General features: G+C 42.6%; 1 protein-coding gene and 1 long non-coding RNA gene across 32 annotated transcripts in view; one reads left to right on the top strand and one right to left on the bottom strand.

The window, feature by feature from the left end:
* The window catches only part of Mbnl1 (muscleblind like splicing regulator 1), a 184,446-nt gene that overhangs the window by 24,225 nt on the left and 144,593 nt on the right, over positions 1 to 15,628 (bottom strand). For all 31 annotated transcript variants that reach the window (XR_007344065.1, XR_007344066.1, XM_048794007.1 and 28 more), the window contains 2 exons: positions 13,078 to 13,248; positions 3,310 to 3,510 (listed from right to left, as the gene is read on the bottom strand). Coding sequence is in view for 29 of the 31 variants with exons in the window: in XM_015486916.2 (XP_015342402.1) it covers positions 3,310 to 3,510; positions 13,078 to 13,248 (372 nt within the window). In the remaining 2 variants the exon portion in view is untranslated. The remainder of the gene's footprint in view (positions 1 to 3,309; positions 3,511 to 13,077; positions 13,249 to 15,628) is intronic.
* Positions 7,790 to 12,356, top strand: LOC125613535. The gene is made up of 3 exons (XR_007344068.1): positions 7,790 to 7,924; positions 11,488 to 11,490; positions 12,342 to 12,356. It is a non-coding gene; the product is annotated as an uncharacterized LOC125613535 (long non-coding RNA).

The following is a 15,628-nucleotide window of genomic DNA, read 5'->3' as shown; positions in this document are numbered from 1 at the left end:
GAACTCAGGGGCATTCAACTACTAAGCCATATCATCAGCCCTATTTTGTATTTTATTTAGAGACAGGGTCTCGATGAGTTGCTTAGGGCCTTGTTAAGTTGCTGAGGCTGGCTTTGAACTCGTGATCCTCCTGCTTCAACCTCCTGAGCTGCTGGGATTACAGGGTGTACTACCATGCCCAGCAGGACATGGATCTTTCTAGGATGGACTGAAGGGCTGACGGGCTGAAGGACTCCTTCATTCTTTCACATAACCAGTGACTGGACAGCAGTGTAGAGCTGGCACGGTTCTCCCGTGGCCCTTTCCTGAAGACTGGTCAGGGAGATCAGTGGGGGCTTCCCAGGTGTTCCTCAGGTGCTTCTACCTGAAGGAAGCTCAGCCGTTCTCCACTGGATGCTCAGCAGTAATTCATTCATTATCCTTTTGTACCCGAACTTACTATGCTTCTCAAAAGCAAGTCAAACAATGATTTCCCTCAGTACCAGCTCTTTGCTAAGAAGCATGGTAGGACATAAAGACCCAGACTTTTCTAGTAGCTACACACCTTAGTGATTTCCTAAAATAATCACTGAAGTAAAACTTGCTAGGAAGGTCACAAAATGGAATTTTAACAGTCACATTCCAGTGATTGGTATTTACCATCTTCAGAGAAAACCACAAAGTCTTAGGTTGAGAATACAGGAAATGCATGAAGATAGTCTTTAAAAATAATAAAGAAAAAAGGAAGATAGATGAGTGGATAAACAGACACACAGATGGCCTGATCAAGCCATGCATGTGATGTGTGTGTGTGTGTGTGTGTGTGTGTATACACACTTTCAAGTAAATGTTCCAAAACATTGTGGCTGGTGCTAAAAGCAAAAAAATGGCCTCAATGTCCACAGAATGTTGTAAGTGGAGGTGACCTGAGAGATTATTGGGTGCAACCCCCTCATTTTACATGTTTGAAATGTGAATCTTGGAGTTTTGAGAATCTCAGACCAAGCTCATCTAATTAACAACACCAGAAGCATTAATGCTCAGCTGTCAGTTTTCCAATTTAAAAATTCTTTTTTTGTAGCATGGCATAGGGTCCTGTAAACATGTCAATTCTTCTAAGCAATTACAAAGAATCAGAAGTTTTTAAAATTTCTTCACTGTGTAATAACTGTATAATAAAAAGAGAAAAGAGAGTGGTAAGAATTAGGTAATATACCAAATGACTTAGGCTAGTCTCACCTCAGACGAAACAAGAAGTTTAAAATACATATTAAAATAGAGTATGGGTTTCAACTCCAAATAACCAAACACGCGGCCATTAGTGAACCACTGTGTGCCCTCCCGGCCTTCCTGCGCCCTCCCCCAAGCAGTGTCATTAGCATGCAGGAGACTGTCCACAACAATGCGGCACAGCTCAGAGGACTCTCCTCTGTCACACTCAGCACCCCAGCAGATGGAGACTGGGACACCGACTCTGATCCAGCTGACCAAGCAGCACAGGACGCTGCTCTTCGATCAAGCATTGGGGTGCATGGCCCTCAGGCAAAAGACAGTGACAGCTGATGGGGCAGAAGACACCTGTTACGACCACAGCAAAAGAAAGAGACAAAGCACACAGGTGATATCCACAGAAAACACGACCCAAAGATCAGTCTGCTTCCAATTAAACACCACCAAATGCAGCTGAAGGCCGACAACCTCAAATGGAGGGAGGGTTAGTTTTGGAAGCATTCTGGCCACACAACTCAGCCTTTTGCTGTCTCCATTCTCTCAGTTTTTTAAATATCATCACCGATTAATAATTAATTCATCCATGTTTGGCTCAGACTGCTTATGTCCTCCCATTAATCAATTAACAATCGTGAGTTAAGAACCCACAGTTTGCCTTAGAAAGGTCAGGTGAAACACAACTGCTTCAAATGGTGAGCACCCACTGATCTGAAATATTTAAAATTCATTCCGTTTTGACCTAACTCATTTGCAAACAGAATTAGTTAATGCATGAGCAAGTACAACGGTGAATGACAACCCACCTAAAAGTCCAGGTGCATCTCTGTAGCAAAGATAAGTTAGTGCACCTCTCTTCCCCTCACTTCCTTGTAAAATGAAGGTCATGACATCCTCCTAAGATTTTTTTGAGGTGTGAATGTGTGGGGCACCTGTCTGGTATATGGCTGCAAATATGCTGAAAACCGAGACCCTCTTTAACAAAGGAGACAAGAGTCAGTCAGTAGGACTCTGGTGCTTACTAAGTTCCTGCAAACTGACAGACCACTTTAGACTGACAGCCTTCCTCTGCTGCTGCCTCAGCAGTTCACACACGCAGGACTTCTCGGCCTGGGTACTGCCTCAACAGAGAAGGAAGACGAGGTGGTTCAGGGCCAGGTCTGTACCTTTCATGAATACTACCAGTTCCCCCATATCTGTAGTTTTCCAGATACATTAATTCAGCCATGCTGAAACTCTGAGCAATCACTTCAAAGTATTATAACTTTAATTTCTTCCTCATGTATCAACAGCAAAGCACATGAACCTGATCAACCTTGACAGGAAGACTGAGAGCACCAAGAAATTTCCTATGAAAAATACTTTTAGAAGAATACATTTCACAAAGGTGCTCTGGGATTTCAACCAAAATATTGTACAGCTTATGAAGAAACTTGCAATAATAAATTTTACAATGTTTAATACACAGTGACTAATGCCTGTTACATCTTCATGAGAACTAAATTTTAGCAGACTGATACAATTTGCTATTTTTGATGGCTGTGTCAATAAACAGTACTCCTACAATCCCAGTGGCTTAGGAAGTTGAGGCAGGAAGATCGTGAATCCAAAGCCAGCCTCAGCAACCTAGCGAGGTGCTCAGCAACTCAGAGAGATCCTGTCGCTAAATAAAATATAAAAATGGGCTAGGGATATGGCTCACTGGTTGAGTGCCCCTGAGTTCAATCCCAGGTACCCCCTTCAAAAAAAAAAAGAAAGAAAGAAAGAAAGAAAAAGAAATACTTGCTCAGCACCAGATGTCTTTCTAACTCTCTGAGGCAAATGTCATTATTACTAACATTTTAAAGAGAAGGAAACTGAGGCACAGTGGAGTAACAGGCAGCTCCAGAGCTCAGGCTCTCTGCTATTATACTGGGGGATGCTGTGGTTTCTATAAACACTGCCTTCATCAAATAAAGCATACCTATTTTCTTCTAAAATGCTACAAACACTAAACCAAATGTTGATTCTGATTTAAAAAAAAAAAAAAAAAACAATTTTGGCCATGGACACAGTTTGAGCACTAGAATGAAAAACACAAAGACGCGGACACCACATTCCTACCTCCAGTCTGTCTGTGCGCATCAGTTTTTGGGCAGCAGCAGCGGCAGCCGCAGGCACCGGCACTCCGGGATTCCCTGTAACCAACATGGGTGCCGTAGGCAAGATCTCTGCTGGAACCAGGCTGGGGGAGACAGGTCCCAGGTAGGGATTAAAGGCTGCTGATGCATTGGTGGCTAAGCTTGGTGCAACTGAAAACATTGGCTGAAAAGTAAAACAGAAATCCAAGTTCAACGTGCATGAACAACAGTTCAAAGCTGCTGTCTTTCATCTTATCCATCCATCCGTCCACCCATTCCATATTCCATTCCTCTTTCTTCCCTCCTTCCCTTTAATCCTGTGTTTATTTACTCTCATTTAGGAGAACAATACTTTGTTAAATAAATATTCATCAAATTAATATTTTTTCCCCTAAAATATAATAGGTAAAGTTCATTAAGTCCTCCACAGGGATTTTAAAGTCTGAGGTCCATAGTACTTGGGATTTCCTTTAAGTAATAGATTGTTCAATGCAGAAACTTCCTGTGGTCTCTTATCTACATTGTTGTTCTGATTTAATCCTAGAACGTGTGTAAGACACAGACTTCATAATTGCCATGTTAGATGAGCCTGACAGACCTGTTTACAAGTGCTAACAGGTTTCAAGTGCCCTATTATCTGGCATAAACACAGCAGAAGTCCTGGGGGTGAGAGTCTCACAGCCAATGTAAATTGTAAATGAGTCCCTGGGCTACGTGAAAGGCAGGCACTGAGGAGCTTGCCCTTCACAGCAGAGGAGAAGGTGTGTAGACATTCACTTGATGTGGGTGTTTTTGAGGTCACTGCAAATGTTCTGCCAGCCTGTCACATCCTTGTGAGACATTCAACAATGAATTTATCTCACCGGGGAGGAAAAAAGTCTGAAATGTGAGGTCTGACAGAGAATACTTCTAAAGAAATGCTACAGAACGGTTCAAGGAAATCCATACAGCAACCAAGAACAGGTACAACTTCTGTCATACATGTGAGGCTTGTTTCCATCTGTTGATATGCAGATTTGCCTTATCAAATACATTTGGTCTTGCACAGAACTGAACCATTTACCTGAGGTCTAGTTTAACCATTTGCACTTTATTAATGATACACTTTCAGTAGTTCCAATTCTTTAAGTTTAATGCTCTGTATAATTATGTTTGTCTCTGAAACACAAAAACTCATGGACAAAATGGATCCTGTTGTTTAAGGTAATTTTTAGTGATTAATTTTCTTTACCTGATGAAAAGAAATAGTATCACAGTACTTTCTTGGAATGAAAGTGGCATTAGGTGATATTAGATTACATCTGAATGTAGCTAATTCTTCCCTCTGATATGAGTAAGAAGTTCCATGATGCTACAGTACATGAAGAGAGTTTTGGATTAAAGCTTTGTGCAGTATATAGTGTGGAATTACAAAAGTAATTCTTATAGCACAGAAGATACTGGTTAGAAAATAAAACATCCTTTTTCTAGTCTGGCTGTCAATCATCCCATATGCAGAACAGTAAAACAGAATTCCCTCGCTCCCTTTCTCTAGGTCAGTGGTTCTCAACCAGGGATGATACTTCTCAGGGGATGCTTGTCAATACCTGGAGATACCCTGGGTGGCAGCAGCACCCCGGCACCTGATGGCTGGAGCCATACGTTACTTTTCTAATACGTACCCACAATGCACAAGGCTCAAACCCAAAGCTCCCTGGACACTCCCTGTGCCCTGGCATCATCCCACGTGTTTTCCTATCAGGAGGGAGAAACGGCTGCCTTCACCTGCAGAGGCACAGTGCTGGCACATCATGGGGCTCCTGAGGCCCCAGGACAGTCCTCACAGTGGCACCGTCCAGCCCAAGCCACCTATGCAGGACTGAGGCTACCAGGACACCCACTGTTCTCCTGGCCTCACAAACTGCTTTGGGACAGAATCTTTGCAGTTAGTATACATATTTTTAATAAGAAAATGTGAAACATAGACTATTCAATGCACAGTTTGATTCGCTGGGGAGAAAAAACCACACACCACAAATTCCATTGCTACTACTGAGCTGACGTACTTAGGCCTCCAAACATGGTGGTGTGACTGGCATGGCTAGATGATCTGCCAGGTGATGCCTGATGCCTAGGCAACACCTGCAATCCCAGCCCCACCCCTGCCCGGAGAAGCTCCCCTCAGACTACAGGAAACTGCATCACAGACAACCAGCGGCCTGTCAGGGAGGGGCTGGGCATTCTCCGTCCACCCGCACCTGTCTGAGCTGCAGCTGGTTTAACGCTGCTCCACTGTCCCCTGGCTACACAGGCAGCCCTGGACTAGGATGGTGCTGTGTGGTGACTTCATGTTGAACCTGAATTTCTGTTTAAGAACATTCGTGTGAAATGTGCACTGCTACTCACTGTTAGATGCAGTGCGTGAAAACCCGGCCAGACCAGCACTCTAATTTCTTACTAGATGTTTCAGAATTGTAAGAAACGGCAGAAAAATCGAACTGAGAATAGGAGGAAGAAGCTACTTAGTTATCATTCCACTTTGTATCCGGCTGCTATGAATGACTGTGTGTTTACAGACAGTATATTTTGAATGTTTATTCCAGGGAGTTATTGAGAAGTTTATGTCACTGCCCACAATCTAGTATAATTACTTAAAAGCAAAAATTTGGGGGGGAAGGAAAAAAGCACCCTTATTTTAACCTAATGCCAGAGGGCTAATAAAACCCAGCTTTGTTAAATCTCGTTAAACAAAATACAGTGAAAATCCACAAACGCACACATCACAGCTGCTGCACATTACAGATAATACTTTTATTATATGAGAGTATTGATCCCATTAACTGGCAACAATCTCATGTATGAGTTGTTTCTCCAGATTGTCATGTGAACTGATTTCCTGAATTAATTCAGCAGAACAAATTCAAATCTGAAGATTTTAAGGGCATGGTCCCCAAGTAAAGTCTGTAGCAGCTTTAAAAACTAGAAATATCAACTCTTCAGCAAGCACTATCTCCAATGGCTCCCTCTCAGGTTTAGTAGAGCTAGTTACTGAAGACAACTGGTAACAACAGCTCTGCATTTTGGAACTTAATTCCAAAAGCTGCCATAAACAAAAAAGTACCACATTCCTTCCATTCTTTTCAATTTCTGCAAATTTGCTACACAGCTTTGGTTACATGGAACATGGAGTCGTCCCAGAGCACCTGGTGGAGTCCGGTCATGGTCAAGCCTTGGAAGATGCCCTCCCGGGTGCGGGAAGGCCCTGGACTGCTGGGCTCTGCCCCTATTCTGCGAGCTCTCCTACAAAGCTGCAGCAGGAACCGGCCTCGGGCTCCGGGAACATCAAGTGGCACCCAATTTTCTTTAAAGTGCCCATAGGATAACGCAGAACTGTGTAATTGGTATATTTGATACCAACGACACCCCTGTGATAATGATGCACAGTTATCTTCATTCCCAGAAGGCACAGGAAAGTGGCTTGTGACTGCCTTTTCCCTGGGAACACCCTCAGCAGAGAGAAACAAACTGCAAATTTACTAATTTGGGTGCCACTTATGGGTTAATCACTTGTTTGTTTTAAATTAGATATTATACTTCCATTAAGGCAGTCGGGCTCTGTTATAAATAAAAATGTTATTCAGTTTCACATTATAAAACTAGTTAACTATGCAAACGTGATTATTAGTATAAATTCCCTATTCGTCCTGTGCCAGCATTGGCTAAGTGCTTTACCTGTGGTACTGTATTTAATCCTCATTACCCAGATCCCTGGCAAGTTTCTTTTCCTTTTTGTTTTTCCATTTATTTATTTAGGATGGGGGTGGAGTTGCAGGAGGGGACTGTTCAATTCTCAGCTAAATCCCCAGAATGCAGAACAATGCCAGCATATTGTAGGGACTTAATGGAAATTTGTTGAATGAACACTTGACTGAATGGATGAGTGAATGAATTACAGCACGGTCAGGTGGGTACTTACTCATTTTGTAGATAAAAAGCTCACAAAGATCATGTGCCCAGGGTTACAAATGAGTGGCTGGAAGGCCTACAAGTTGGAGAGGGGTGTGTCTGATTCCAATAGTTCTGGAATCCAGGTTCTCACATAATGGACCAGGTCCCCTTTAACTACCTGAGGACTGCTGATCTGTGAAAGCCCAGGACACTGCTCCTCTGAATCCCTAACAAAATGTACCAGGGAGGAGGTATTTTTTGAAAGCTCCTAGGTGACTACAAGTCCATGCACCGTGTGGTTTTCCACAGAAACAGTTCACTTTTCTGCTTCTCCTGAGGTCTCCCAGGAGACACCTTCTCTTAGGGTTCTCCTCTTTTGAGCATGTGTTTTTTTCCCCTCCACGTTGAATGCTACCACTTCCCAGCCCAACTGGTTAATTCTGAATCATGCTTCAAGAACCAGGACTCTTCTTCTTGAAGTTTCTCTGATCTGATTCCTATCCTCTGTTCTCCAAATGCCTTATCCCTTGAAAGCAGCATTTATCCATATACCACCTGGGTATCATGGAGACTGCCTAGCTCCAACTATACCATGGACTCCCAGAGGGCAATCTCTTTGCTTACGCTTTGTGCAGTGTGTGTTGTGTGTGTGTGTATGTGTATCTATTCATGTGAGTGTATATATACACATGAATAAATACATATCCGTATCTGCTCTAACTGGCATTTCCACAAGGCCTCTACAATTATTGCTAATGAGTATTTGAGTGGATTTGCTAAATGCTTTTCTTTGCCACAGAAATTAACTAGCAAATGCATTAAATATTTTCAAGGACACCCAAATGTCAAAAAAATGAAGAGATTTAATTAATATTTCCTCTCTTCACATCAAAATTTTTTAATATTTATTTTTTAGTTGTAGTTGGACACAATACCTTTATTTCACTTATTTATTTTTATACAGTGCTGAGGATCGAACCCAGGGTCTCGCACGTGCGAGGTGAGCGCTCTACTGCTGAGCTACAACCCCAGCCCTTCACCTCAAAATTTAATGGTTACTTTCATGGTGATTTGGAAATTTAATGTGTTTTGCAATTTTTTTTATTAAACTGCCCAAGTTTTGGTAGCTACTATACTGTAATGCTGAAGCTATCATAGGGATTGTTTATTTAAAAACACTATGTGAAACAACATTTGTTTGAAAATATTGCTTGAAATTAGTAATAAAATGAAAAAATTACCAGTAACATATCATCAGCATTACTTGAGACTTATGGAACATAAATCTTACAAGTCAGGTTTTTCTAGATTGTGTGTGTGTGTGCAAGAAGAGAGACTGAGGCATCATCCTGTGCCCACAGCTATCGTGAGTAAACCATTATTTTGAATATAAACAGCACTCAAAGCTAATGGGAGGAATCAACAAATCCACATTGAAAATTCTCCTCTTCCAAGAAGGCAGCCTGGGACTGGAGTGGAGCAGTCAACAGGCCAGAACCCGCCTCTGGCCAGCTGGGCCTGCACAGAAAGGATGAGATGTGTGTGATTCTCAGGGTCACTCTGCCCTTCAGGCCAGTTTTACTGAGACCCTTTAAATAAAGCAGGCTCACTTCAGCCCCCTGTCCACAGGCACATGCTGACCAAGGGCTGGTTCCCACATCGGCACTGCTCTTGGGCTGCCGGCCCGGACTGATGCAGGTGGACCGGCACCACCTGAAGGCAGCTGAGATGGAAATTCTTCTCAGAAACTCCCTGGGACAAAGAGGCTTCCTCTCAACCCCTGGAGCACCAGCTGGAGAGTAAAGCAGGAAAAAATAGTTCAAGAACTCTGAAAGTTCCTGCAGATGTGACAAATGGCCCACTTCAAAGCGCTCTGCAAATGCCAGCAATGGCAGAGTCGAGGTGACAGGAGCCAAAGACGCTCCTGAAACTGAAGCTAAAGCCGGTCGACTGGGAGTCTATCCCCGAAGCATCTCAACTTCATGACATGCATAGGGACTTCTACATGAGTTCCGTGTCTCAAGGAAGCCAGGTCTCTGCACTTGGGGACAGCTGCCAGCAGAATTACAGGGGCCACAGCTAAGCTCTGGGTGCCCAATAAGGGCAGAGGCTGCTAACAGTGAGCTCCTCACTGTGAAGGCTTCCACAGACCTCTTGAGGGCCACGCAGAGAGCCTAGTAGGAGCTGCACCTCTCCTGAGGCCCTCTGGCTGGGCGGGGGGACCCAGGCTCTCCAGGGTGTGAGCCACAGTGCCGGCTGGTGGCCAAACCATGCTGCAGTTTCTCATTTGATTACTTTGCACCTGACAGTGTGCAGCAAAGTCATACTAGAAAAAAGGAACACTGAGAAAGCAGAAATTTCATTATTTTTTATTTGATAACTAAATGTTAGAGGTCTTCTATTTATTTTCAAAGATTATAGGATAAAAAGAAAAAGAAGTGAACTTTTACATTTTTATTAAGAATTTACGAATGCCAACAGAATTAACGCCAATACTTCTATAATTCATTATTAACTTTTAGGAAGTAGACAGATAAATTCTACTGGTCATTTTCAACTACTTTATTCCTCATCTTATGAAATGGGAATAACTGTGTTTGAGGTCTGAGAGTGCCAGGACCTTAGAGGTAATAGATTTCAAATTTTTCACTCTATTTGGGAAAAGGTCAGAGAGCTTAAATGAGTTGCCCAGGACCCAGAGATGTTTGGCCACCTGTCCCCAATACGCAGTTCCCCACACAGACACCGGAGCCCAAACAGGCTGGATTAATGTCTGAAACTTTTTACTTACTAGCTGTGTAGCTGAAGCAAATTACTTAACCTCTCTGAACTTTTGGTTCTTTATCTCTAACGCTGAGGTAATATGACCTGTTTCATAAGATAGAAGATAGAATGTAATATACAAAAAGTGCTGAGTACAGTGAATGCCCCTCAAGTATTGTCTCAAAAATGCCAGTCCTCTCTCTGATTCTCGGTGTGGTGCATTTCTTCAACCTAATAAAGGCTATGAAGGCAGGACCCTGTTCTACAGATCCCTGTCTAACTGAGTTAGTCCAGGCCAGGCTCTGAAAACGGACAGCGCCAGTTTCTCAGGCTCCCACACAGGGTGAGCAGCCACTCCACCTGGTCTGTGGGGGCCTCCGTGACGGGGCTGCTGCTCTGGTGGCAACTTAGGCTCCTCTGGTCTCCCGGGCAGGAGAACTGCCAGGAACCTCTGTCCGTGATTTCTGGTGTCGGTGGTACTCCTTCCTCAACCTGCCCTTTCGTTCGTCAAGTGATTATTGATCTGACTCCACAAGGTGCCAGCCACCATTACAGCTGCTTGAGAATTTTACTTTAGACCGTGCACCCCAGCCCTGCTCCTTCCTGCTCCTCCAGCTAACCTGTCTGGCCCTAGAGAGCCAAGGCACTGTCAATGACCTGTCTAAAAACCTTGTCAAAAAACCTGTCACTGCTGGCAGGTGCCCCATGCGGTGGATCTTCTTCACAAGGCCACCTCCTGGTTGGGTCCAAGTTACAGCCACGTCTTCAAGACTCCACCTGACCAGGGCAGCTCCCTTGAGTGGCAGCCCTTCTCATGTGGCCAGCAGGCGGCTCCCGGCTCTGCTGGAGTCCCTATTCCTGGGCCACATTAAGTCCCAGCCCGCAGCTGCTCACAACTGTCCCTTTCATTCCTGAGCCTGCCTCTCATCATCCTCATCATCACAGGGCTGGCCTCAAAAACAAAAGAACAGTCTCAGGTGGAGTTCTGAGAGAAACTTTCCTGGACTGAAGGTTTCTCTGAAGCCACTAAAACCCCAAATGCTTCAAAATTGAAAAATTAAAATGATTCCTATACTTACTATGAAAATCTCAATCTGTATGCAGAATACTTTAAGGCTCTGATCCAAGGATGCCTTTAGCAGAGGGGTAACTCCACATTCAAGTGGTCACATGAGGGGAAATTAACACAGAGCCGGAATGTGCTCCAGACTAACACAGCAATGACATCATCAAAGCAGAGAATTTTCTTACAAAAGCAGCAAAAAATGGGGCGAGTGTTCAGATGGTTTCTGAAATCTGTGACTGAGCGGTTTTATAAACAACACATGTGTTACTAGCATTTCAAGAGCAGAACGTCATTTATAATTTGCACTAGGATCTTGTGTGTGTGATAACCCTGGAATGACCTTGAGAGTCAGAACTCAAGGGCTGGGTCAGGAGATGGGCCCAACTTCACACTGAGGAACTCAAGGCTGTGACTCTCAGGTCTTCCTCAATCAGGGAACCTCGCCTGCTGATCTAAGGGGCTTCCTGGGTGGAGAGAGGCCAAACCTGGCAGTAAGTACACTTTAAATGTTTAACTGAAACCAAGTGTCTCACGTCAAAGAGAGATCTTATATCAACTAAGGTAGGAGCCATCCAGATCTTTGAAACTGAATCTGAGGGCCAAGGGAAAGAGAGATGTTTGCCCTATATTGTTTTGTTAGAAAGAATGATAATAAACTTTTAACCAAATAGCAATCTTCCTGCTATCCCAATTCAGACATGAAAAATTAGCAGATGTCACAAAAAATAAACTTAAGATACTACATTTTTTTGGTGCTGGGGTTGTGGCTCAGCAGTAGAGCACTCACCTCGCATGTGCGGGGCCCTGGGTTCGATCCTCAGCACCACGTAAAAATAAATAAAATAAAGGTATTGTGTCCAACTACAACTAAAAAATAAATATTAAAAAAAAGATACTACATTTTTAACTGAGTCCCCAATAATGAGAAAAAATAGATCAGGTTAAGACAGATACAGAAATAATTACAATAATTCTCTCACCTCAACTGTATAGTACTGACAACCGTATCATTGAACATGTAATATGGAGGTCCCTCCCACCTCAAATAGACCACCTCCTCTTTTTTGGAATAACTGTTGCTTTAAGCTCTAAGAGAGAATACCAGTTACATTGAGTTCAGGTATTATAATAATGCATCTGGAAAAAAAAATAGTTAGCAGTTTTCCGATAAAGATGCCAGAAAAATGGGGGTCTTTACATTCCTATGACTCCATAATAATTCAGATGCAATAATTTAGGTCATAATTTAGATGCAATAGTATATATATATATTTTTTTCCCTGATCACTATAGATTTCATCATATATTTAAAAATAAAACTACTATATCACAATTAACATAAAATAGCTTATCAACCTAATATCAATTATGATGTAAAGAAGATTATTAGAGACACTTATCACCCACATAATCATAAAAATCCAAATGGTTTAATAGATATATGTGTGTTCAGAAGCAGGATTGCACATATCTACTGCTTGATAGACACTGAACATCTAGGGACACCCAAGGTTTATCAATTTCATTCTTTTTTAACAGCCCTTGGAGTTTCTGTCTCCTTTGATGAGGCTTCCAAATCCAGTATGATGGTCACCACTAGTCAGAAGCTGCCTAGCATTTGTGACTATGAAATCACTTCAATTTAAGTTTTAAAAGAAAGAGACCTACAATGCTAGGTGGCACATGCCTGTCATCCCAGCAACTCGGGAGGTGGAGGCAGGAGGATCACAAGTTCAAAGTCAGCCTCAGCAATTCAGCGAGGCCCTAAGCAACTTACTGTCTAAATAAAATGTTAAAAGGGCTAGAGCTATCTATGCTCAGTGGTCAAGTGCCCCTGGGTTTATAGTGTGAAAACTGATCCAGGAATAACTGATACTTATTCACTAGAAAATACCAGCAGCTGATAACTAACCTGTGTTCAGACCATCTACTGCATCTCTTTCTCCCTAAGCTAAACGCTGCGCCTACAGCTGGAGAGCAGGCTGGAGGGCTTACCACGGGCTGCAGCGGGGTGCCGGGCATCATGGCGTTGGCTAGTTGCATCTGCTGGGCCAGCATGGCCATGTTCTTCTGCTGAATCAAGTTATTGCGCCCATTGATCTCCAACTGTGTTTTTAAGTGTGGGGGTGGGTGAAGATACTTGCAGTTCTCCCTGGAGCAACGACCCTACAAAGACAAAAGCAAAATTCCATCTTAAGAAAGAATCAGTGAACTGTAAACAGCAATAACCATGTAAATCAAGCCCTGAATCCACCAAGGTTTTCTCCACCAAGTCCCATCCTTTTGCTGCAACTTCAGGGTTCATAACAACTTCACCCAAACAAAAGAGTAAGACATTTGAAGAAGTTGAAACACTTAAAAATTTTCCCTTATTTTAATAATTTTAGTGTAAATGTTATAGATTCAAGTTTAAAAACAAACTTCCAAGGTAATAATATTAAAACACAGACTGTCAAATAAAGTACATTAGCTCCTGCCATAATATCTTCTTGGTTCACTTCAATAAATCTGAACGAATCTGGAGTTTTATCACCTACTTTTACTTATTGCATTTTTAAGAAATGTGCTTAGGCAGACTGCATCCTCATCCTTTACCATTACCCCCAACACCACTGAGTCCTACTAAGCCAGGCATGAGGAAGTTTACAGATGAAAATTCCCGTGTGTCCCCAGTGCCCAGAGGGAATGAGGTGTAGGGAAACACTAGTACAAAATGTAGTTTTTAACCTTTCAAAGATAAATCTAGTCCCCACCAATAAAAACTATTAAAGCACTAAGAAGAATATGTGCCCTCTGAATAACTGATCATGACAACGAAGAACGAAATAATTTACTATAAAATAAGAAATATAAGTAGACTTTTCCTTTGGAATTATTTTTCATTAAAATATTAGCTGTATAACATGCAACATCAAGTGTGTTACAGTGACTTCTTTCAAGACACTGTCAAGTCATACGGATAATAACAGACCTCATCAACTTCTTTTACCAATAAATCTAATTAGAACTCTGCACAAAAAATATATTAAGCAATTAACCAACTTGTGGAGCTTTCTTCGATTTTTCAACAAATCAATTTATCTTAATTAGTCATTATATTGTAAAGCAACTGAGAAAACGAATGTTCATGTGTATGATCGAACTCGTCACACTTCTATATGAATACTGTTGCTGCTTTTTTTAAAAAAAGTATCCGTGCAGGATTAATGTCATGGGAGACTATGTTCTAACGAGCTTTATGGCACACTTGAAATCAGGAGGTAGTAGAGGACAGGGTGGAGAGCAAGGATCTCAGGACCTGAGACAGATGCCCAGCTTTTGCCCAGAAGCTGCGCGGACATTGTAAGACGCTGACCACTTTAAACCCCAGGCTTTGTAACCAGGAGCTGCTGCAGAATCTATCTCATTCCTGCTGCAACTTCGACCACATATCAAACAAACAAAAAAGGTTGGCAGGAAGGTAATATTTATAGCCTCTCCTGATATCATCACAAATAAACCAATGTTTACATAAATATGACTTTTTCCATGTACAATGCCCATGCTTGTTATACGTTGAGCTCACAGGCACATTATTACAAGCTTACAAGCACCTCAGTGCAAATCAACCACAAAATAACTTAGAATCACAAGATAAACCACAGGGCAAGGCTGGCCAAAACAAACACGCTCATGAATGACACACGGTCCAATTTCAGGGATCCCCGGTCAAGGCCTCCCAGGGGAAACCTGCCATTTCAGCACAAAGAACAAACTCTGGTCCTCAGTATCTCCACATCATACGTCTCACTGAACTGGATTTATGTGAGTGCAGATAAGCAGGCTTATATCCACCAAAAGGATTAAACTGAATTCACTGGGTCAGTTTCTGGAGTTCCATAAATAGTAAGCGACGGCCCTGGGCCTTAAGCCAGGCCTTGCCAGAACTAAGAGTGGCTGTCCAAAGCAATTCACTCTAGCACCTTCCTTCAACACAGACCACCCAGCCCCTCCCACCTGGACACCACCTGGAGGGCAATCATGGAAAGGAATCAGGAGTGTTTGCCAGGTATCCTGTACTAGTGCATCTCAGGGTTTCTGACAGAAGCTCACATCTCTGGCTTTGCTGTGTATTTACTATATCTACTGAGGGCAGAAAAAGTACCATTTGACTACATTTCTTCCTTACGCTGCCCAGCTGGATGTTACTACATTAGGGCTCACTTTCAAAAAACCTTGTCGTAAAAATCAACAAAGCTAATTTGGTAAAAATGTGTGCAGATTGCTCAACCTCTCCCCATCCATGGCCACAGGTCTACAGGCCCAGGGATCTGCATTTGAGCAAGCATTACAGGTGATTCTGGTACAGGGAAAACACTGCAAAACAGGACGGTGCATCGCCACACTTATTGACAACATGGAAAAAAGTCACATAGTAACCTTTGTTAGCAATAGTGGATAAACTGCTTCTTAGGAACTTCAACACTGGTTTAATGCTGATTGCGCTGCTGAATAATTTTGGTTTCACAAATAGAAAGGTTGAGAATGCATTCGAATAAACGTCCTT

This window comes from Marmota marmota, unplaced genomic scaffold, assembly GCF_001458135.2.
Source record: "Marmota marmota marmota unplaced genomic scaffold, marMar, whole genome shotgun sequence".
NCBI classification, from domain to species: domain Eukaryota; kingdom Metazoa; phylum Chordata; class Mammalia; order Rodentia; family Sciuridae; genus Marmota; species Marmota marmota.
This window is presented reverse-complemented; position numbering and strand designations above follow the sequence as displayed.